This window comes from Myotis brandtii, unplaced genomic scaffold, assembly GCF_000412655.1.
Source record: "Myotis brandtii unplaced genomic scaffold, ASM41265v1 scaffold456, whole genome shotgun sequence".
Taxonomy (NCBI): domain Eukaryota; kingdom Metazoa; phylum Chordata; class Mammalia; order Chiroptera; family Vespertilionidae; genus Myotis; species Myotis brandtii.
Window position 1 is genome coordinate 2,278,037 of NW_005367431.1, and position 25,837 is coordinate 2,303,873.

The following is a 25,837-nucleotide window of genomic DNA, read 5'->3' on the forward strand; positions in this document are numbered from 1 at the left end:
ATTGAACATAATTAAAGCATCGTGATTAATCACAAAAACAATATGTAATTATATATGTGTTTTCCGATGGTCTTAGGCGACCCCTGTGAAAGGGTCGTTCGACCCCCAAAGGGGTTGCGACGCACAGGTTGAGAACCGCTGCCTTATAGTCTATTCTCCCCATAGTATTTAATGTATGTAAATCAAATCATGTCATTCTTTTGCCTGAAGCATCCATTGCCTTCCTAAACTCTATTGTATTTTACAAGGTTGTGTGATCTGGCCCTTTGCCTACTTCTCAGGCCTCATTTCCAACCCCTCATTCACTTGCTAACATTGGCCTTTTTGCTATTTTCAGACATGCCTAGATGTTATCCTTTCAGTTTCTTCACACTTATTAGTTCCTTCTGAAAGCCCTCCTTCACATCTTCTCTGTTAAAAAAATATATTTTTATTGATTTCAGAGAGGAAGGGAGAAGGAGAAAAAGATAGGAACATCAATGATGAGAGAGACTCATTGATCGGCTGTCTCCTGCAAGCCCCATACTGGGGCTCAAGCCCACAACCCAGGCATGTGCCCTGACCGGAATCGAACCGTGACCTCCTGGTTCATAGGTCGACGCTCAACCACTGAGACACGCTGGCTGGAGCTATATTTTTATAGCTCTTTCTTTTTCATTATTCAGATCTCTGATGAAATGTTACCACATCAGGGAAAAATCACCTTATCTAAAATAGCTTCTCTGGTTTGGCCAGTGTGACTCAGTGGTTGAACATCCACCTATGAATGGAGGTCACAATTGGATTCCTGGTCAGAGCACATGCCCAGGTTGCAGGCTCGATCCTAATTAGGGGGTGTGTAGGAGTCAGTGAGTATCATCGTTGATGTTTCTATCCATCTCTCCCTCTCCCTTCTTCTCTGAAATCAATAAAAATAAAATTTAAAAAATCAAATAAAATAGCCCTAGCTGGTTTGGCTCAGTGGATAGAGTGTCGGCCTGCGGACCGAAGGGTCCCAGGTTCGATTCCTGTCAAGGGCATTTACTTCGGTTGCAGGCTCCCCCCACACCCTTAGGGCACGTGCAGGAGGCAACCAATCGATGTGTTTCTCTTACATTTATCTTTCTGTCTTCCTCTCTCTTCCACTCTCCCTAAAAATCAATGGAAAAATATCCTCGGGTGAGGATTAACTACCCCCCTCCCCCCCCCAAAAAAGAAAGAAAATAGCTTCCCTGTAGTCCAGGGGTGTGGAAAGGCTGGCCCGGGCCATATAAGGTGGCCCACAAAACCATTTGGTCTAGCCCTGCCAAGGCATTGGGGGTGAGTTAATTAAATGTTTGACCAAATATAGCAGGCTAATTTTTAAGTTCATAATTTTGTATGGCTCACGAATGATGTTATAAATATCCAAATGGCCCTTGGCAGAAGAAAGGTTCCCTACTCATGCTGTAGTTACTCTCTATTCTTTACTTTGTTTTATTTTTCATAGTACTGGTTATCTTGTGAAATTATTACCTTACGTATCTGTTTATCTTTCTATTAGAATATAAGTTTCCTTGAGTCTGGGGATTTTGTTCATTACTAAATTCCCAGTATCTAAACTAGTGCCTGGCATATAGTAGACACTCAATAAATATTTTATAAATGAATGAGTGAATTTTGACATTAGAGAAAGAAGCAAGAATAGACTGAAGCAATTATAGACTGGTATTACAAAAGCAGAGGAAGCAAAAAGCAAAGTGAGTTTCTAACTCCAGTGTTTCTTTCTAGGGTAAAACTCTGATAGCTACTCACTCTGAAGTCAGAAGTCTGGCATAGAGACCAGATATATCCCTAATAATTTATATGATGTTCAGAACAGATAGGGATTCATATCCAGAAAGCCAGTTAACTGCAGATACTGCCTAACAGCATAATTCACCCCTCTTCTATAGGCACTGGAAGTGGGTATATACACTGAGTGGCCAGATTATTATGACCACCCCATCAGTACAATGAAGTGAATTAGTTATGCAAATAATAATAAAACCTTGAGAGTATTTGCTTAGGAAGTTTTCAATATTCAGTATTTTTGGAAGTGTCAATGAAGTACTGATGGGGTGGTCATAATAATCTGGCTGGTTATAATAATCTGGCCACTCAGCGTATAACTAGAACCTGCATATAACAACAGATGAACAAAGATTCTCATCCACTCTGAGGAAAAACTGTTTAGTTGAAACTTCCAAAATACAAATATGAACTAATAACCTAGATTAATTAGTCATTTGAGAAAAATTAATACTATGAGAGATACCAAATGCAACCGAAACTAAGGAAATAGTGAATAGTATAAACTGAAGGAAAATTTAAAGATAAGCATTATCAGTAATTTCAGAAGAAATAAGAAATGTAAATATTGAAATTTTAAAAATAAAAAAGAGACTGAATTAATAAGTATGAAGATTGAGCTGAAGGAGTTTCTCAAATCAAATGCAGAGGATGTCAACAATAATGGCAGAGAAAGAACCTCTGAAAACTTTCTCCTAAGAGCAATGAGAACACTGACAAAAATAGAACAACTTTTTCCAGAACTATGAGAATTAACCAAAGGCTTGCAGCAATCTGGGAACATTTATTCAAGAAAAATGGCTGAATTTCAGCAAAAACAGTATACTTTGTAGAGTTTTAACTTGCTTTGTTTCTATTCCCCTCTCTCCAGCTCCACAGTAGCCTTGAAAACCAACTGCCCCCAATCATGGTGAAAACTAGCAGCCTTCAGAAGCCACTGGAAGGGGCAGAACAAGATTGGAACTCCTTCAAAGCCCCATTCCCAGGGAATTGTCATTACTTGACCTGTTTGGTGGTTCCTTGAAAGACATTCACAAGACTGTATTTGACCTGATGTGGAGCTCATCCTGTACAAATAGCCTTTTGCCCATCAGGGTATTCATTGGAAACAGAGGCAGTTGTTGAACATCTTGTCTGCCTGTGATAGTGAATAACAGTTGGGACAAACAACAGGCTAACCAAAAAGCTTAAAAGGAATAGCTGAGGAATGAGATAGCCATTAGGGGATTTGAGAAGCTCTGATATATTTCTGGGAAATCTGAAAGGTTGTGTATATGCGTGGGGCTATGTGCATGTTTAGGAAAGACCTGAGAAGGCCTAAGCTGTCAGTTCTGGTTCATCTTTTTTTTTTTTTTTTTTTTTTTTTCTGGTTCATCTTTAAGTTCTGTGCAAGCAGGTAGTGAAGACTAAGGCAGATTTGTAAATTGACTGGCTGAGTGTTAAATATGTGCCCTGATATACATACAGAGCCCAGCAGTCTAGACTGGAAGATTTTCTAAGGAAATCTGTCTAATCAGTAGCTCATCATTAATACTAATAGCAGAGACTTCAGTGGCCACATGTGACAAAGAATCCAGACTGCAGAATTAGATTCTTTATTTCCCTATCCTATTTCATTTTTCTTACCACTGCTTAAATAATAAGTTACTGGTTATCTGTCTCTTCCCTCTGATTAGAATATCCACGCAGTGAGAACAGGGACTTTGTCTTTTTGCACAGGGCTTTATCTCCAGTGCTTAGAACAATGCCTAGTACATAAAATATTTTTTGAAATAATGAATAAATGAATGACTCAGATATCAATCCTCTATTCACTTTCTGTCTTCTAAAAATCTGTTGTCTTTTGCCCCCTGAAAACACTGTTTTTTTTCCGTTGTAATTGTGTATTTTATCTATTCTATTCCTTTACTATTAATTTTATAGAGTGGATTTCTGTGGAGAGGGAATATAAATGGGTGTGCATTGTCAGCTCTCTTGAACCCAATGTTCTGATTCCTGATTTTGATCAATAGGAAGGTGGTTGAGAGTAAACTGATTGGGATGAAGTTTGGGAAGTTATGTGGTAGAATTCAGCATTCCAAAGAAGAGAATGAAATAACCACACACTATACAAATAATTTTGACAATCTGGATGAAGTAGCTATTTTATTTTATTTATTTGTTTTTATTTTTAGATTTTCAGGTTCTATTCATTACTATCTCTTATTCCCATGACACTATTTTATTAAAGTTAAGCCACACATTTAAAAAATACTTAGGCCCAGTCATAAGATGGAGAAATTATTTGCTAAAATTTTATTTGGGGAGGTGTGGTGAATAATTCTTTGAAGTTTTAAAATATGCATTGATTGATCTAATTAGTTGGTGTTTATTTCTACAGGCACATGTGGTCATACTAAAAATGTGATTTGTAATTGCAATGACTTGGTTATCCCCTTTAATAATGGTTATTTTCTCAAGCATGAAGTGGCTATTTTAGAAAAACAACAGATTTGATGCCAGAAGAAAGAAATTTAATAGACCGATAACATTGAAGAAATTAAAGTTGTCTTAAGGACTGCTCCACAAAAACCTTGAGACCCAGATATTTTCATAGGTATGCTATTTCAAATACCCAAGGAAGAGATACTTATGGCTCTTTTAGAGCAGTGATTTTTCAGCCTTTTTCATCTCATGGCAGTAATTACTAAAATTCTCTGGCATACCAAAAATGTATTATATTTTTTGCCAATCTGACAAAAATAATTTATTTTGTTAAATTAATTTTTTGAGAGAGAGAGAAAGAAATACCGACTTGTTGTTCCACTTATTTATGCATTCATTGGTTGATTCTTGTATGTGAGCTAACCAGCGATCAAACCCACAATCTTGGCATATCAGGACGATAACCAACTGAGCTACCAAGCCAGAGCAAAAATAGGTGTAATTTTGATTCATTAACATTGGATGGCTATTATTGTATTGGCTGTTTTTATTTTTTAATTTTACAATTTAAGGGAAAAGAGGTCAATGCCCTTTAATAGTCAGGTATTACATGTTTTAAAAATTCTTGCAGCACACTGGTTGAGCATGGATAAAGAAAAAAAGTTTACAATTCTTTTAAGAAAGCTAATGAAATATTGATTGTAAACTTTCTAGGCAGCATGAAACAGGAAAATATGAAAAATTTTTACAAATATTAATGTAGCTTCAATTCAGTACTAGCAAATGGAATTCAACAGTACATGAAAATAATCTTCAGCCCCAGGGTTTCAGCTCTGAAATAAATGCATATGTGGTTTAATATTAAGAAATCTATATACATGTTCTATTAATAGGTGAGAGAAAACCACATGATCATTTTTTTGATGCCAAAAAAGCGTTTGACCTAATTAATATCAATTCCTGATAAGCATTCTCTTTATAATTAAAATTGATGAATTCTTATTTCACATGATTAAGAAAAATCTTATTTCAAACCAAAACCATTGTCATGCTTAGTGAGTGGTATGCTAGAAGTATTTTTATTAATGTAAGGAACAAGAAAAGGATGCCCAACATTTAGCACTGTTACATAATATTATAGTGGAGGTGTAAGTCAATATCCAAGATTAATATTGGGGAGAGAGGAAGCAAAATTTTTGTGCAGCAGGGGACAATATATACATGAAACTCAAGAATCAACCATTTTACTGTTCTCGTTAGGAACAATAAGAGACTTTGGTAACGTGGCTCTTTACAAAATTAATGTATCAGTATCAACAGCTTTCCTATATATAAAAAGCAGCTTCTTTAGAAAATATAATGAAAAATATAAGAAACAAAAAGATAAAATACCAACATAAGTAAATGGAGAGGCTCTACTAAGAGACATTTTAAAAAGATTAACTGGAAATACTGTGCTCTTAGGAGAGCTCAATATTGTAAACTTATTGGTTTTCCCTAAATTATTTTATGTACTTAATGCAATTTAAATTAAAATATCGTTAGTTTTTTAAAACTTGACAACATTACTGTGAAGTTCATTTGGAAAGCATGAAATGTGAGAAAGAAGAAGGAAGAAGAGAAGCTAGCCTTTCAAGTATTAAAACACATGAAAAAAAACACCTCTACAGTATGTTAGGAAATTATAATATTTCAAGTTGGTTTCCGAGGAAGTACTAAATAGACTCTAAAACAAATAGACTAGTAACAAAATCTAGAAATTGTGTGTGTATGTATGTATGGATTTATGCATTATAAAATTGGCATTTCAAGTCATTGGAGAAAATGGCAAGATTTAGTAAATGGTATTAGAACAAGTGGTTAAGTATTTGGTGGATCAGTCAAATAACACCTAACACTTATTATGTATCAGGGTAGCTATCATAAACTCTTTATATTTATTAATATATTTAATTCTCCCAACAGCTTTGTGAGATACTGTTTACCCCCATTTTATAGATGGGGAGATTGATGCAGAGTCACACAGCAATTAAGTGGCAGAAAGTGGGATTCAAGTATAGGCATTCTGGTTCCATGGTTATGTTCTCTTAATCACTATGCTATTATTGCCTCTCTAAGCATATATGTAAATGTAAATAATAGAGCCATCAAAGTTATAGAAGGAAGGGTGAATAATTATTTATAAGTTGGTCTTGTGGAAGCCTAAAAAACGGCACAAAACCTAAAAACTACAGAGGAAAAAATTTGGCAAATTTTATTTCCTAAAAATCATAACTTCTATTTGGCAACATATGCCATATACAAAGTCAAAAGACAAATGACAAGGAGAGAGAAAATGTATAAGTGAAAAGGCTAATTTCCATAATTTACAGTAAATTGATACCAAATATTAAGAAAATGATCAGCAACCCTATAGTAATTGGCAAAAGATGACTAGGCAGCTTATCAGAAATAAAAGCCAAACAACTGAAAACACATTTTTATTTATAATTAGTGATATAAAGCATGCAATTTGGAATCATCTTTTACTTATTGCATTAGGCAAAATTTAAAAGATTGATGGTACTTGGTACTAGTTGAGGCACAAGGAAGTGTGCACTAATTGTTGCAGTCTTTCTGTAGGTTTTCAGGGTTCCTTCAGTCTGACAGATCTATCAGGGTTTGGTAGAATTACTTAGGAAGAAGAAAAAGTACACATATATACATGTACTTTTATATATAAGGATTAAAGGGCTTACCCTGTGGGTGAAGAAAACAATTTTCAGGTACCCCAAAAGGAATGTAGTACAGATGGGACATTCAGTCAGCATCATCTAATCTAGCAGAAAATGCAAATAAGGTGTGGACTGAGGAAAGACCATTGTGAAAAATCAGTTATGACTTCATAGAAAAATTTTGAAGATTTAAATTTTAATAAAGTCAAATTTATTCCTTTTTCTCTTTTATGGATTTGCTGTGGTGTCATACCTAAGAAAGCCACTGAACTGTGAATGCCTTATGGAAATGGTCCTGATTTATTCTTCCACTCCCAGTGCTTAGTAAGACACTTACGAATGCAAAGGGGACTAATATTTTTAGGGTACCTCTACTATGTGTTAGGCACTGTGCATGGTACTAGACTCTTTTCCTAAGTATTCATTAATTGAATTAAAATAAAATAAAATGAATCTAGCCCTACTAGGTTTGGTTCAGTGGATAGAGTGTCGGCCTGTGGACTGAAGGGTCCTGGATTCAGTTCCAGTCAAGGGCACATGCCTGGGTTGCAGGCTTGAATCCCCAGTAGGGGACATGCAGGAGGCAGCCAATCAGTGATTCTCATCATTGATGTTTCTATCTCTCCCTCCCTCTCCTTTCCTCTCTGAAATCAATAAAAATATATTTAAAAAATAAATAAAATGAATCTATATTTACAAGAAAATCTAAAACTGACTTGCCCAAGGTTTTATAGCTAGTAGGTAATAGAGCTAAATGCTTTTGACTCTAAATCCCATCTCTTTCCCTTATACTGATTTACTTCATTACATAGTAAGCTCCTATTTAGTGCATTTGGAATGATTGACTATAAAAATGTGATCACAAACTTAGAAACGTTTCATAAAGCAAGTTTGATTAACACATTTTTGTACCCTTTTGGTATTATGCCTATAAGATATTTAAATATTTTTTAAAGAAAACAGTGCTGCTCATATAATATTATTCTGAAATAGATTTTCAGAAGTGTTTCAGAGATAGTACAGAGAGTTTCCATGTACCCCTTACCCAGTTTCCCCTCTTGTTAATGTTTTTTGTGTGTTTTTAAATCTCACCCCAGGATATATATTTAGAGGAAGGGAGAGAGAGAGACAACAATGTGAGCGAGAAACATCGATAGGTTGCCTCCTGTACTCGCCCCGACTGGGAATCAAACCCACAACCTTCTAGTGTACAGGATGACATTCCAACCAACTGAGCCACCCAGGTAGGGCTTACATAACTATGGTACATTTGTCAAAACTAAGAAACCAATATTGGGACATTACTATTAACTAAATCTAGGCTTCACAAACTTTAGCTTTCACTATTTTTTTCACTAATGTCCTTTTTCTCTTCCAGGATCCAACTCAGGATACCACATTGCACTCTATAGATATAAAAAATGACTTTGTGAAAGAAATAAAAAATAAATACTTCACTCAAAATAGAAAAATATGAATTTCAGTCTTGAGGGATAGTTTGCCTAAGATTATTAGTTAAGATCAACTGGAAAAGAGGACTTGTGTATCTTTCAGGTTTAACTCCATTAAGCAGTCTTCTTTTTTTTTCCCCTAAGCAAAACAACAAATAGTATAGTGGTTGTATTCTGATTTTAAGTGCTATGTAGTACTATTTTTTAAATAGTAGTACAGATGCTCCTCAACTTGCGATGCAGCCGCAATAAACCCATCATAAGTTGAAAATATCATAAATATTTTCTAGTAATATAAGTAAAAAATGTACTTAATATACCTAACCTATAACATCATAGTTAAGTCTTGCCTACCTTAAACGTGTTGAGAACACAATATCTCAAAAACACTGGCAACACACCATACTGTAGAGTATTGGTTCTTTACCCTCATGATTGTGTGCCTGACTAGGAGCTACTGCTACCCAGCATCATAGGAGAGTTTGTACCACATATTACTTACTAGCCTGGAAGAAGATCAAAATTCAAAGTATGGTTTCTACTGAATGTATATTGCTTTTGCACCATCATAAAGTTGAAAAAGCATAAGTCAAACAGTCATAAGTCAGGGACTGTACTTGAGTTTGTTCTCAAGGCATTATCAGATCAGTAAGGCTTCTCACGATCCATGAAATACCTGGGACTGCCATTGTTATTACTGTTCGCTGGGAATTTCTTCCACTATACATTTAGGGTTCGGCTTAGAGCAAAAGCATGAGAATGCTAACTTCGTAGTTATGTGACACTTCTGTTAGGCAAATTGTCCAATTATTTGGAAAGTTTTTGAGTGTTTTATTTTTACCCTATTAATGTGTGGAAGCATTTTTGCAGCTGTACGTATAATCATGTTTTGTCTTATTTATGTATTTTTCTTCATTTCCCACCTTTGTTTTCAGCTTGTGTATTTCTTTAGTGGCCAGATGGCCAACAAACCAAAGCAGAGAGGTAATAGCAAAACGAATGAAAAACTCAATAAACCTCTATACTATTTGTATTAATTTTCTGTGACTGCCATAATAAATTACCACAAATTTGGAGGTTTGAAACATCAGAAATTTATTATTCTCTTGCAATTCTGGAGACCAGAAGTCTGAAATCAAGGCGTTGGCAAAGCTGCACTTTCTTCATAGCCTCTAAGGGGAGAATCTATTCCTTGCTTCTTCCAGCTTCTGGTGACTGCTGGAAGTCTGGCCATATCCTCCAACCTCTGCCTCCATCTTTGTATCACCTTCTTTCTGTATGTGTTAGCTAATTTCCCCTCCACCTTACTCTTATAAGGACATGAGGTGGCACTTATGACCTACCTAGGTAATCAAGGATAATCTCATCTCAAAATCCTTAATTTAATCCTGCAAAGACTCTTTTCTAAATAAAGTAACAATCACCAGTTCTGGGAATTAGGATGTAAATCAATCCTTCCTTCCTTCCTTCCTTCCTTCCTTCCTTCCTTCCTTCCTTCCTTCCTTTCTTTTTAATTTAAAACTTTGCCCTACCAAAATAGTTATGGCAATGTAAAATACAGCATAAAAAACATGTAGTCAATAATATTGTAATAACTATGTATGGTGCCAATTGAATACTGGAAATATCAGAGGGAACAGTTTGTAAAGTATATGATTGTCTAACCACTATGCTGCACATCTAAAACGAATACAAAATAATATTGAATGTAAATTGTAACTGAAAAACTTTAAAAATAAACAAAAACCTTTAACCTACTAATAAGTGAAGGAAAATAAAGGCTTCTAACCTCTAAGTAAGTAGTATCAGTGCTGTGATCTCTTATTATAAATATAATATTAAAATTTGAAATAAAGTTTATCATTTCTTGCTTTTTTTGGATAACACAAACTTCAGAATGATGTTTTACAAATCAGTTAACAAAACCTTGTAAAGAATTAAATTTGTGACTTAAGGCATCCCTGGTGAGAAATGAGAAAAGTGAAGATTTTAATTTTTTGTGCCTCTAAATATATTAAAGGTTCTTGAAGAACTAGTTTAAGTAAATATTTAGAGGAATCAAGAGCCTGGAAATTGTATTTGATTGAATGAATATTTATTGAATGTCCAGCATGTGCTATCAGATACTAAGAAGAAGAAGGTGGGCTCTGCCATTGTCAGTTTAGGATCAAGATTCCACAGAATCTTAGAAACAAGGGAAAATTAATTTTAGCAGAATTAACTGCCAGTTATAGAGACCACACAGTAAAGGTCAGAGGAGTAAGTAGTTTTGAAAAATTCTTAGTTAACTAATAATGAAGCAGGAAAATCTTTCTCTAATAACTTTGAGGTTTTAGTAGGTTTGGAGATACTTTGTTTTTCTAAAATATGCTTTTATCTCTGACTAGAAATGGTAAAAATTTATTTTCATATATTTTGTGATTAAAATTACCTGTTTCAGTAACAGATCAAAGCCTGTACATTAGAAATTAAAGATTTATGGTTGTAAAGAGAAAGCAAATTGTTATTTTTGCTAGACTCTACAGGAAGTTAAAAAGTAGCATAAAAAATAATCTTATTTTAGGATTTTCAGTAAGTCTTAAAGTGCCAGATAACACATTTAAAAAGAAGTTTTAAGTTTAAGAACATGTTACTATACCACGAAGTCAATAGTTGGAGAATTAATGAAGGAAGGGGAATAAATAGCCTAAGGTAATATTAGGAATGCATTTTTTTTTTTTTTAGGTAAACTAGGATGTTTAATTTTAAGAGAACCCTCTTTCAACAGGATCATTCAATTCTCCTAAAAATGGTGGCATTCTTTTAAACTTTTCTTTTTTCAGAAGCAGCAGTTATATTGGGTTAATCTAAAAAATGTGAACCCCCTACTTAACTTTCATTTTTCTGCATAGGACCATGAGAATGGATTAGGTTATCTTTCACATTTCCAAGCAAAATTCAAACTCCAAAAAACAGCCCTTTGAGAGTAAACAAACAAGCAGAGAGCATTGCATTATTACCCTAATAAAGCTGTAGGTTTCATCACATGCACCAACAAATCTACTGGCTAGTTTTGCACTCTTTCACAGAATTTTACACCTATGATACCAAACACTGACATAGAAAACTCCCTAATAAGATAAAGGAGCGATTTTCAGTCAGTATACTGTTGCACACTGTTGGGACACAGTTTTTTAAAACATGCAATACCTGACTAGTCAGGGGCACTGACCTCTAGCCCCCTTAGATTGTCAAATTAAAAAAGAATGGATCAAAATACCTATCTTTTGGTCAGATTGGCAAAACAGTACTTTTTGGTGTGCTGCAGAATTTTAGTAATTAGTTTATGTGTGCCGTGAGATGAAAAAGGTTGAAAATCGCTGACATAAAGCCAAGACAAAAAGCGTCTATCTTATGAGTAATGAGACACACCATCACTTTATAGTCTTCAAACGTTATTGCACTTTAACTTTTATAATGTGACAATGCATTCATGAGACAATCAGCAGACTAGTTTTAACAAATTAAAGAACACTTTTAAGCAGACATGACTGTCCTAAATTGTTTATTAGGTAAGAATTTTACAAACATATATTAGCGGTAACGGTGGAGCTGGAGAGTATTGCGCCTTCTCCAGGCTGCACGGCGAGAACCACCAATAATGTGGTGGAACTTGTGGCCCTTTCCAAGGCCACGGCTCTTGCACCCGCAGATGTCAGCCCTCGCATCTCCCTGTGCTTGTGGGCTGTTTTGGTGATCCACTGGGTGTCAGGATTTCTTCTGATAGCTTTATGGGATGGATCAATGAGGATAACCTCAAAGAATTTGTACGTGGAATCTTCACCAACCCAGTAAGAATTCAGGACTCTCAGAGCCCCACAGTGGCCTCCAGCTCGCTCCTCTGCAACAGACTGAAGACTTCGAGCAAACTTTAGCTGGTTAACACTGATGGACAGGCTTGCCATAGGTTGCACCCTTAGGAACAGGGCGTTTGCGGCCACCACGGTGCACACGAATCCGTTATATGACATAGCCTTGCTTGGCCTTGTAGCCCAGCCTGCGCGCTTTGTCGGGTGGGGAGGCGGGAGGGGCCTGTGGAGCGCAGAGAGCTGCGGTACTGCCAGCAGCGCACCCTGAGAAGGAAGCGCATTGTATCGGACTGCTGCTTCCTCCCTAGCTCCTGGATGTACTTGTAAGCGCGCCCGTTTTGGTTTACCTCAGCCAGACGGAAAGGAAGAGCCTCTCTCCAACAGTCCTCTTTGGACTCCTCCTGGGAATGCAGTTTTAAAAGGGAAGGTTTTATGCTCAATTCTACATGAAGGGAAATAAGACAAGGGAGTTCAGAATCTTGGGTTCCACTACTGGTTCTGCTACTTACAGACATCATGAAGCAGTGCCTTCACATCTTCGGTTTTAGTTTACTCAACCCTAAAATAAGGATTACCTCTAACAATTTAATAATCTATATTCCTTGTAGCATCATTTGTTATAAATTTTCTTCCATTCACAGAGTGACTATTTTTCTGTCCAGAAGAGTAAAATCAAATGCGAAATGTCTTCTGATACCAAATTCTTTTAACTGTTGGGAGTTGAAAGCTTTTACTCAGAACCATGAAGCAACCCTGGGTTTGTGTGTTGTGTCTGTCTAACTTGACTTATGAAAGAGATGACAGAGCAAGAAAATTAAATGAGTCTTTCTGTCTGTAGTGTCGTCATGGGCTTCTTTTAAGATTTGGGGGTAAGGGAGGATCATTGCTACTTAAATTGCTTTTCCCTCAAAGTTGAAGTTTTTTCCTGAGGAAAATGGATGAGCCAGAATGTAGAATTTATGTCTAATTTTAGCTTAATACTTGAACATTTTTATAAAAGCATTTTAAAAGTGATGTACCTAAACATTTTACTATACAAACCTTAAGCATCCAGCATTGTATTTCTTTGTCTATGCTTTTGATTCTTACCAAATTATACTTAAGCCATTATTCTATAGTTATTGTGAAATCTTAGGTTTTTTCACATTTTAAATGAGCTTGTATTGAAATAGGTTATAGTTTTCATTTTAATATAGAATGTTCAATTGTATAATTACAGCATAAGTAAACCATTCTCCATGTGTTGGTTGTTTCTAATTTTTCATTTCTGTGAAAACAAACTTTCTCTTTTTAAAATAGAGTTAGCTTCTTTTTAGGGAAAAAAGAACAAGAAAAATTATTCAGATCATGGGCAATTTTATTACCTCTTTTATACTCTTTAACTGGAGAACAGTCTGATTTTAAAGCTGTGCCTGAATATTTCTTATCTTCTTGGAGTCCAGATAACTCTAGGTTTTGTTGTTTTAGATTTATTTTTGGTAGTTGAATACGTATGAAGTGGTATCTTAAAAATATTAAAATTTACTTAGTAGGGAGAATCTTTTTCCCCAAATGCTGATTTGATCTTAAAAACTATTTGTATCTTTTGATGGATATATATTAGTCATTGTTTGCCACATAATAGATGACCGGTAAATGTTGAATTGGTTGGATTTATATTGTAGACATTAAGCTTTATCTATTGTGATTATTGCAGATGTTGCTTACATTTACTCTACTGTTTTAATTTTAGGCTTATTATTTTTTCATTGCGTGAAAGTATATCTTATATCACCGGATCTGTTGATTAGTTGCTTATGCTTCTATTGCTCAAAAATTTATCTCTTTCTACAGATGAGATAAGTATACTATTCTGTTTTTTCCATTTTTTTTAATGCTACTTGTTCTTCATATATTTAGAATTAATCATAGTGTATGATGTGGATATGTTTTTCTCCACATTGATACTCAGTTTTTATGACAACATTTTTAAAAAATAGATTTTTCTCCACTTATAAGCACTTTTTAGATTTGATTATTGCTTTGGTATTTCTAGTCTCATGTTTTGCTTTGATTTTTTTTTACAAAAATATGCTAAACAAAAACTATTTTAACCATTTTAAGGTATACCATTCAGTGGCATTACGTACACTCACAATGTCAGCTATCACCACTATCCTCTAGTCTCTTTACTTGATATATTTCTACTTAAACCTGAAACATGATTGCTATTATTCTCAGGCAAATTGTTTAAGTCTCTGAATCCCAGTTGACCGGTCCATAGAATAAGGATGATGCTCATAGATCCCTTTTAGAATAGATCAGTTATTGTTGAATAACAATACTTGAAGCAATCATCTTAAAGCCATTAGAAGAGGGTATTTTGCTTTTTGTTTTCATTCTTCAAGGCATACACATAATTATATTTGAGGGAATCATGGCAAACATTTGCTAATTACTTATTTCTTATAAATTCTGAAGCAATCCACATATTAATAAAAATCTTAAGTGGTTATAGACCATTTTTTTAATACTTCTTAAGGCTACTGTTTATAACTATTATTGCTGAGATATATTTAATTTTGGGAGGGATACTATTGATTTTTTCCAGGGAAACTTCTGTAGCCTTTGGTGTACTCTGAAAATATATATAAGGTTCTGAAAGGGGTAGTAAATAGACTTCTAAAATACAGTGTAGATATGATCAAATTTATGAGCTACCTGTTCTATTTAAAACTGTATCAAAGCTATTCAGTTAACTCTTGAAAATCTCTATGCACACTTAGCTGCATGCAAGTTTCCCTTCTAGGGCGTATAATCAGACTGTTCTGTTTAGACACTTCTCTTGGTGTTACAATTAAAATTGATATATACTGTTTTCACTGAAAAAAAATTGACCTCTATATTGCGTTTTAAAATATTTATATACCTAATTTTAAATTTCCCTTTCTGTGTTTAAGAGCTACAATAACACATTTGAAGTAACCCAAGTTCTTGCCTGTGGCCATTTATAACTACAGGGTAATTTTAGCTTAATACTTGAATATTTTTATGGTGAACTTGGTACAAAGCAGAAATTATGTGGTTAGAATCTTATTAGGATTTTGAAATAAAATATTTGTTACTAATTATTTCCCTTCTAATTTCTAAGGATTAAAAATTATGGCTGCCATATTACAAAATGATCCTGCTTTTATTTATGAGCTTGTGAAGTCACAATATTTAAAATTATGTGACCTTTTTGAATCAAACTAAAGTTCCTATTTTTTTCATTGTCAGCATTGGCAGGTAGGGAAATATTATTTCTGTTCTCAATTGCAGATTTTCCCAGATTTTTAACGATGAAGGCATACAAATACTAACAAACTCCCAAAAAAAAGTGATAAAATAATTGTATGTAGAAACAGTTCTAAAAATTGAAACTAGAAAATTATGAAAAGACATTACTATCCAAATGCCTTATAAAGGTGCTTAAAACAAAAAATGAACTCGGAGCGTGTTTTGTAATTTCATCGGCTGTTTGGCTAAGTTGTAATTATATTAATTTACATTACATTAAGAATCCACTTTCCCCTTCTATGTCAAGCCATCATATTAAACTCTAAAACTACTACATGGAAATGAGAATACTAAGATTTGTATTGTAATTCCGTAGTTTTTGTTATTGTCAAATACTGGATCACTGTGTCTGTGTTATATAACACTTTCATCTGGTTGCTAGTAAACTCGGCTTTTGATTGTAAGCATGTGCCACTGTAGAAAATGGTGTGAGATGTTAATATTAAAAGTTTTAGCACATTGGTTAATGCTAGGAACGTGGTAAATACTTGCATTCTTTATTCAGTATGTTTCTATATTTCAGGTCTTATAAATTACAAATTTTTGGAAGGAAGGAAGAATACTGTATTGATGGAAAGTAATATCTTAGATACATGTTATGATGGAATTATGTGGAAGGTAATTTTTAGGGATGGCAACAACAAAGGATCCTTCTTTTCATAGAAGAAATAGGAGAGGTAGAAAGGAATATCTTCCAATTGTTCCCTTAAAGAAGGTTTTCTTACAATTTACCGTAGAATTTATCTCAAGGAAAAAAAATTAGTCCATTTTCATTATAAAATCACAGTAATATTAGCATATATCTAGAAAGCAAAATTTAAGATTTTAACATTTAGTTTTGTATGGCTCGAAAATTTATTTCCGCACTATTAAGAGTAATAGTTCTTGCCATTTAAAATCCATAACCCAAAAATCTATGTTCTTTAATGTTGTTCATATTTTTAAAATAAATTAGTTTTTAGTGTTTAAAAACAAAATTAAAGTACATGTTGTTTGGTATCCTTTTTAAAGCAAAACAATTTTCCTTACCTTCTTACCGAGAGGTAGGTTTTAAAACACTTCCCCTATGAGAATGAGTATCCCCTCCCTCTTGCTGAGAATCTACTAATTAGAGATTGCAGTTATTACAGTTAAGTAAAACATGGAATACTATCACTTTTAAGGTGAAAGCTGGTCACACAAAAATTCAACAAATAAGGTATTAAAGGCATTACATTTTCCTAATGATTTGGTCCTATTTTGCTCTTAAGGGATCAGTTCACAGATGTACATTATGTTCATCGAGGCAGTATTAAAATCCCATAAAGACATTTCAATTTAAAACTAAGATATAAGTTGGCGAAACATAAAAACGTTTCATCTTTCATAATTATGAGTCAGTTTCACGTCACATTGATTATGTTGTTCTGGATAGAGCAAAACAAGTGCAGGGAAGATAGCACCTGTGAGCTTTAGTTACTGTGCACCGTAATTCTGCAGCAGTAGCTACCTACGTCAGGTAGTATGAGAACTCAGCTTTTGAGGCTTTGTGCATGAGCTACACGTGAGTGCATTGAGCATCCTCTGCTTCTGACCTTTACACTTTTTTCTCTTTTGACATTCTAGATCAGGGTAGGGAGTAAAGCTGTGTCAGAGTTAGACATTTTTTTAATCTGTCTAGCTTACACGTCTTTTCTCTTCTTTTCCCATTCCGGAGTGTGGCTCTGAAAGTGTTTTGTATAGAGCAGTAGAAGTGGAATGCTGGTATATTGGCATAACTGAAGTTTTTCATTTCCCTTTTCATGTTATTTATCTATTTTCATTACTTTTGCAGTAAGATTCTATACTTGCTTTAGCTTTCTTTATATATTAAGTTGGTTACAGAGGTTGCTAGAAGTGAAAAGAGGTTTGACCTTAATTAAAAGCATAAGCAATCACATCTGTTTCAGAGCAGTGCTAGTTTCATTTTTGTTAAATTGTAATGGAGTTTTTCTTTTTTTATAATGTATTTAAGTTTTCTAATGTCTATCTGTCTCTCTTGCCAGAAGGGCATAATAAGGTGTTTTTACCAGTAAATGTGGGATTTGTTAGTTTGAAAATCAAACCAGGAAAAAAAAAGAGGGGGGGGGAGAGAAAGAAAGAAAAAACAATGGATATTCTTATAGTTTTAAAAATAAAAGAGGATATTCTATTTTTCTTTGTTAGTTTGAAAATCAGGACAAGAAGAGCAGGATCTAAGAAGATAAAGATTTTCCTTAAATGATTGACTAGACAGTATATTTAGTGGAGTTCATTATTTCAGACTAAAATTGGGTCCCAGCCCCGGCCAGGTCACAGTTGGTTGGAACGTCATCTCTTACACCAAAAAGGTGTCAGATTCAATTCTAGGTTACAGGTTCCACCCCTGTTAGGGTGCATACGGGAGGCAACTGATTGATGTTTTTCTCTCACATCCCTGTTTCTCTCTTTCTCCCTTCCTCTCTAAAATCAATAAAAACATATCCTCCGGTGAGGACTAAAAATATAAATAAAATTTACATGATTATTTTTCCTTAATTCTAAAATTCAAAGTTTTACTTATTTGCATTATTAAAGTAGATCCAGAGAATTCCATTTTCCTTTATATTAATTATGTATACAGATGGTTGTGAATGTATTTAATTTATATTTTAATTTGTTATATTTAAAGCGTTTCAGTGTGTCTGTGTTAACATTATATAAATGTTCCACATGACAGCAGGTTAGATGTTATCCTAACTTACTGATTTGCTAGGCTAGTTTTTATCATTAAAATATGTAACTCTAATCCTAAAAAAAAACTGTCCTAGTTATCAGCACATTGTAAAATGTTTAATACATTAGGCACTATAGTAACCGTGTTTTAAGTACAGCAGAAGTGGTTCCACGTGTTGGTTTTTGCAAGATATTAAAAAATCATTGCGTATACCTATCTTGACTTGGTGTAGCATGTCAGTTTTGAAAAGCCATGTGCAACTTTGAGATTTTGAGATTAGAACTCACGTGGAAAGCTTGGGGTAGCAAAATATTTTTAAAAAATTATTCTCTGATGGCCTGAATGATAATGCCTTAAGAGTACATAAAGCTTTGAATTCCTCCTCTTTTTTAAACAGACTGTGAAGACTGCTGAGAGACACTTGCGATCCAGTCACATAAGTGGAATAAAGAAATATTGGTCCTCATGGAAGAAGAACAAGATTTACCAGAGCAACCAGTAAGTATTTCCTTTAGCAATTTAAAGTTCATTGTAGAAAAGCTAATCTTAAGAGATTTTATTTTATTTTATTTTTTAAATATATTTTATTGATTTTTCCACAGAGGGGAAGGGAGAGGGACAGAGAATTAGAAACATCGATGAGAGAGAGAGAAACATCAATCAGCTGCCTCCTGCACACCCCCCATTGGGGATGTTGCCCGCAACCAAGGTACATGCCCCTGACCGGAGCCGAACCTGGGACCCTCCAGTCCGCAGGCGGACGCTCTATCCACTGAGCCAAACCGGTCAGGGCAAGAGATTTTAAATAGTATTCAAATTCAAAATAAAAATAAGGAAAAGACTTCTTAATACTTCTAAGTAAAAAATTTTATATGATCTCAAATGCATATTTTGTTAATGCTAACGAGTGTGCTTAGAAAATTCAGCATTACAAAGTTAGTATTGTATTTGGGATTGTCATTTTTAAAAAAATCAATGGATATTTCCTTTTGTAGAACACTTTTGCTTGGTCTCATCTGTGGCCCGGGGAGCTGTCAGGGAAGGGCAGAGCAATTAGACATCGTCGTAGGTGAGATGGCAACAGGATGTGCTGTAGGTCTCAATCAGTTGTGGGACAAACCAGAAAAAAAAAAAAAGAAAAGAAAAAAAAAACAATGGATATTCTTAAGTTTTTAAAATAAAAGAGAACATCTATTTACCAAACAGTATACACCACTTCTGATGGAAAATTTAGTTTTATCTTTACCTAAGTTTTCCTAACTGACCTAATTTTTTAAGAAGTTGTAGTAGTTGAAGAAAATGTAATCTGACCACTAGCTAATTCTTAAAAAGATAAGATAGAGACTAGGTTGAATTCTTAATTTCGTTTAAATATTTAATACAAATAAATAAAATCATTTTAAATGTCCACAAGTGAAACGGAATTTTTGCCTTGCCATGGCTTCTTTTTGTTTGTTTGTTTTTGTCTGTTTTTGATCCTTCTCACTTAAAAAAGGAGAGCAATAATCATTCTCTTAAGATACTTTTATGTTGAAGAATCTTTTCCTTTTGTCTTGAGTTTCTTTTTCTGAAATTAAATACTGATTCAATTTGCTATCCTGAGAGAGCCTCTTGCATTTAATATTAAAAGAGAATATAGAGTGGTACATGCTTACCTTTCTTTATGAAATCCAACATAGAAAAATTTGAATGTTGAAAGCAGGTAATAAGAGATGTTTTTCATGTACTAGATGTATTCTTTACATTACAGAAGGATAGACACCAGCTTCCATTTAATTAATAAAGTCCTTTAATATGTTTTTAATATTTTTCTTTAGGTCGAGACATGTATACTGATGATTACTTTGCTATTATATTTTTAGCCCTCTCACTTACAGTAAGCATAAAATTAGGATGTCATAAGCAATTGTTAAAAAAACCTTTTGAGCCCTAACCGGTTTGGCTCAGTGGATAGAGCGTCGGCCTGCGGACTGAAGGGTCCCAGGTTTGATTCCGGTCAAGGGCATGTACCTTGGTTGTGGGCACATCCCCAGTAGGGGGCGTGCAGGAGGCAGCTGATCGATGTTTCTCTCTCATCATCGATGTTTCTGACTCTCTGTCCCTCTCTCTTCCTCTCTGTAAAAAATCAATAAAATATATTTTTTAAAAAAAAACCCTTTTGAAACATTTGGAATGTCATTCCTTTCCCTGGTGGGACATTAATAATCAGGGAAATGGTAGGGTTAAAAATCATCCTCAGCAGTGTATCTAGGATACACTGTATTTGTATAAGAACAAATAGCTGAATTAGAGACATTAAATGTACCAACGAAAATGATGTCATTGAGTTTTTAATTTAGTAAAAGGTCTAGTCATAATTTCAAAGACTTATATAAGTTGTTGAAATAGGTATTGTTGGTTACTCCTTATCTATTTAAGGTAATGAGAATTGTGAGACTGACCTGCTAGTAGGTCATCTTTTCTACTCTGCTTTATTTCCTTGCCGTTCTTATTCCGTTTCTATAACATAATGTATTAAACTTGATAGTTATTTCAGAGGAAGGTAAGAAATTAAACCACTTTAAAAACTAATTTTCTGTTGACTATAAATGGTGATTGCCTTGGGGCATCATTTTCCTATTGATTTGTGCTTGGGTTTAATTTATAAAGGTGACTGAGTGACCACACTGAGAGGTCAGTGCCATTTGAAAGAAAAGTTTAATGTCACAATTCCCTTAGAAATTAGAGGCATGGCATGCCAGGGTAAATAGTTTAGGATTGTTAGCTCGAATAATTCCAGGAGGTTTGGGGTATAGGACTGTCACTAGGTATCCATCTGGCCCTGAGTTGATTTAGAACAGGGGAATATTGACTTGGTGTGTATGAGTTAGATAAAGGAGGTAGTTCAGAGTGTGGGCTCTGGATCGTAGGGGAGATATACTGGTAAACAATTTTGGCTCCATGATTAATGGATATCAAATAAATATGGAATCTAAGAAAACACAGAACACTTATTGACTGTTAAGAATAATTAGGATAGGAGAGTAAATACCAGACTTTGAGGAGAAAAATAAGTTTTCATAGGCTGTAGTGGAGATAGGAAATTTGAATGGAAAGAATAGTCCTATCCCAGGTTGATGATAAAGCTAAGATTTTTTTTTTTTTAAGGGCGGGGCCGCTGAGGAAGAACAGCTCCCACAGGCCCAGAGCAGGAACAGGCAGCCAGGGGAAGGAGGGCAGGTGGGCTGATGGGGCTCTCCCACTTGAGGGCACCAAGCAGAGCGGGAGTCTCTGCACGCAGATTCCAGGGCCCACCCCAGGTGGGAGCCCAGGACCATGTATTTTTAAGCCCTTGTCCCACCCCCGCTGATGGCGATGGAGGTGGCCTCTGGGCTTCTTACTTCGATAAACTGGTGTGTAGGGGGAGCAACGGGAAAGAGGGAATGAGAAGCGGCTCAAAAGAGCAGAGTGGCCTCTGTGTGTCCCCCAGCTCCCCTCCCCGCCACGCCCTGCAGACAGCCGATGCCCAAGGAACAGGACTTAGTGCCCCTCAGCCCACACCCAGCCTCCTCAGTGATAAAGCTAAGATTTTTAACCCTACTGTTTATCTCTATATAGAGGGAGATGTTACTGATGGGCATTATTATTGGAGTTATTTTAATCCTATCGTCTCTTGTCTTGTCCTCTCTCGTTTCTCTACTTCTTACTTGCTCTGTTTTAAGATTTAAGATTTGTTCGGGTCATTGTTAACAAGGCAACATAAATCCTAGCCACAGGATTTTCTTTCACTTTCCCTATTGCCAGTCAATCCTCTGCAGTGAGAAATGGTTTTCTCTGTAGTCACCATTTAGGTATTTGACTCAGTCTTCTTCCAGTCTTCATCTTTTTCAACTACTTTGAAGCAGCTCATATTATTGTCCAACCTGGAACTCTTTTTAAAAAGAGTGAAAGGGAGCATTAACCAGACTCAGTTTGGAATAAGAGGTATAATCCAAGATTATTTCTGGTGAACTGGAAGCACTTAACTCCTCTATGGATATCAGGAGTGGTCTCTGAACTCAAATTTTGAAAGGGTATTATACACATAGGAAAGAATTTTAAAATGTACATATCAAACTCAGTACTCATTGTTTTATTTATTTATCATTATTTTATTTTTTAATACTCACCTGAGGAGATTTTTCCATTGATTTTCAGAGAGAGTGGAAGAGAGAGGGAAAGACAGAGAGAAATACTGATGTGAGAGAAACACATCAATTGGTTGCCTCCTGCACATGCCTAGACCAGGGCCCAGGCCAGGGAGGAGCTGCAACTGAGGTACGTGCCCTTGACTGGAATTAAACCCCGGACCCTTTGGTCCCCAGGCCAACGCTCTATCCACTAAGCCAAACCAGCTAGGGCTATTTATCATTATTTTATTTATCCATTCATCTGTTCATGGATTCTGGGATTGTTTTCACTTTTTTTGTATGGACCTGTTTTCTTTTCTCTTGGTTATATAGCTAGGAGTGGAATTGCGGGATTATATGGTAACTCAGTTTAACCTTTTGAGGAAGCAGTACTAAAGTAATTGTACTATTTGCATTCTGTCAGTTTCTGGATTATATTGTTTGAACCCATGCTTTTGTAACTCAGTGAAATATCTCTGTATTCTTTGAGTTAGTTTAACTGCCTCTGGTGCCAGGGTAGTACAACCTTCCTATCCTTGACTTACAGGGGGACATAATTGCCCAAATTAAGGTGAACAGTATCTGAAATCTTAAATCTAATCATATTAAATAGCTGTATTCCCACCTGTTATATTTGTTTAAAATTATTTAGCAGAATTTTTGCCTTTTGTTAGCTTGAAATACTTTTTAAGTATTCATAATTTGTATGGCTAAGTATACTTAGCATGTTTCTACTGTAACTAGTTATTCTAATCAGAGAGCTCTAAAATCAGATTCTTTTGTAATAGGAAAGCAGGGAACATGCACAGTGTTAAACATTATTTTTCATTTCTGGACTAAATTGCTTCAATGTAAATGCTTTTACCTCAGAAGGAATTAAGAAAAGATGAAAATCTGGAGGGAAAATCAGAATGGTGTGAATAATATTTTTTAAATTACTAGTAGCATAATAAGAAATTGTCTTTATTTTTGGCATGTAGGTAATTTAAGTATAAAGACATTTCTGTTAGTCCTGGATGGTGTGGTACAGTGGTCAGAGTGTTGGCCTGCATTGCCTGCGCCCACCAACATATCTCAGGTTCGATTCCTGGTCGAGAGCAAGTACCTGGATTGTAGGTTAGATCCTGGCCCCGGTGGGGGGGCTATGCAGGAGGCAACCAGTCCATGTCTCTCTTACATCAATGCTTCTCTCTTTCTCTCTCTCTCTTTTTCTCTCTCCCCCTCTTCCTCCCATTCTCTCTAGAAATAATGTAAAAAATATGATGAGGATTAACCAAAAAGAAAAAGACATTTCTGTTAAAGAAATTTTGAGTAGATGATATCAAGAGTTCCATATTTACTGTTTAATGATATAATTATGCATCTGTTAAAATTTAAAACCAACGAGTTTGTATCCAAGTTTAGATATTTCATCCTGGTAAACATTTTATCTTGAGTAAAAATCTTGATAAAGATTTTTTACATTTTACCTTGAATCTGATAAACACTTTTTCATTGAAAAAAAAAATGGGGGGGAAAAGGAGACATCTGTAATACTTTCAACAATAAAGATAAATTTTAAAAATAGAAAAGAAAAATAAAGATCTCTATGTGAAAAACAAAGAAGTTCATCTCTAACTAAAAAATATAAGGGTTAATTAAATAAATCTAAGCAAGACAAGACAGTTACCCTGAAATGTATTAGTTAATGTTAATTAGTTAATGTTAGCCTGACATTTGAGTAGCCAGATTATTTCAAAAATAGATCATTACATTATTCCTTTGTTTATTTATTTTTGCAGGTTAAAAAAGCCAAGATGCAGGAATCGGGAGAGCAAACTTTAAGGTATATTAAAGTTAAATTTCTTTTTAATAATCTACCTACAATTTTTTCACATGCTGATGATGGACATGACTTAGGTTGACTGTCTTCTTTTTGTTTTTTAAAGTCAGTCTTTACATTTTGAAATTATTTGGTTTAAAATGAAAATACCCTCCAAAAGTTTGTTTTTGAAACTCATAAGTGCTGATTTATTTATTTTATTCATTAATTATTTATTCAACAATATATACCGAACTTATGTTATCTATCAGAGCGTATGATATATGGAGGAGACACATTGGTCAGTATTCTTTAGCTAGATGTACAGAATACGAAATAGGAAGAATAAGCAGAAGTAAGGGAAATGCAAGTTATTTGGCATTCATTACCAAATGGATATGGGATGCCTCAGTCATTAGCTTCCCTCCCGTTGTAGAAGAGAGGCAACTTCTATGTACCTCATGCTTTAGTTTTCCACAGTTCTTATCTCCCGTTGTTTGTCCACCAACCATATGAACCAGTAACTTCATCACCTCTAACATCTTAATTTCCAGAATCCTCCTCTTTTGCTACCACACATTACACTCCAGATCATTTATTTTACTGCCACACTAATCCATATGTCTTATTATATACATTCAATGAAATGATCTATCATATTTTCCCTATCAACCATTGGCCCTTATCTCAAAAAGGACTTCAGTATCTTTCTTATGCTGCTTAAATTAGAAGGTCTCTTATTTTAATCAGTCCTTTAGGAAGTCTTAACTTCCTCCCCCTTTCCTCTGTGTTGTACTTCCCTAGCAAAATCACAACCCTGGTTAAACTCATCTTTCTACTGATTCCATATTAATTTCCAATCACCTGAACATTGTGAGAGAAAAATATAAAATTATGCTTACTGGTCTCAATTTTCATTCATGATTACATCTCAAACAGGCACTTAAACACTCTTGGTGGTCCAACTATCTTTCCTGATGTGTTTTATTTCCCAGTCTATAAAATTATCTTTCTTCCCTTTTTTCCTTTCTCTCATCTAAGGAAAAATTGTTTGAACATTTAGAATATGCCAGGTATGGGGGCATGGAAGTTTATTGATATTATGCTTAAACTAGGGGCCCGGTGCACGAAATTCGTGCACTGGGGTTGGGGGGTGTCCCTCAGCCCAGCCTGCCCCCTCTCACATACTGGGAGCCCTCAGGGGATGTCCTAGTGATGGCTTAGGCCCACTCCCTGCTCCCCTTGGGGAGCGGGCCTAAGCCGCAGTCTGGCCTCCCTTTGTGGGAGATGACCGGGATGATTAGGGGAAGGCACCAGCCCCATCACCCCGCTGCTGCAGCCACTGCCAGTCACTGCAGCCAGCAAGGTTTTTTCATCAACACGGACTCCAGTCCCTTCACCATGAAAAACTGACAACTTTCTTTAGGCATTTTCAAGATGTGTCTTTCATATAATAATAATTTAATTCTTATATTTTTTTATCTTCACCTGAGGATATGTTTACATTGATTTTTAGAGAATGTGGAAGAGAAAGGGAAAGACAGAGAGAAACATCAAAGTGAGAGGAACACTTTGATTGGTTGCCTCCTGCATGAGCCCTGACCTGGGCCC

General features: G+C 35.2%; 1 protein-coding gene and 1 pseudogene across 1 annotated transcript in view; one reads left to right on the top strand and one right to left on the bottom strand.

Moving 5' to 3' along the window:
- Nucleotides 1-25,837, top strand: part of EYA3 (EYA transcriptional coactivator and phosphatase 3) — a 100,638-nt gene that overhangs the window by 15,853 nt on the left and 58,948 nt on the right. Inside the window, exons 2-3 of the mRNA XM_014546752.1 lie at nt 18,675-18,775; nt 24,207-24,250. Coding sequence (XP_014402238.1) covers nt 18,743-18,775; nt 24,207-24,250 — 77 coding nt within the window. The 5' untranslated portion in view covers nt 18,675-18,742. The remainder of the gene's footprint in view (nt 1-18,674; nt 18,776-24,206; nt 24,251-25,837) is intronic.
- Nucleotides 11,926-12,761, bottom strand: LOC102240762 (annotated as a pseudogene).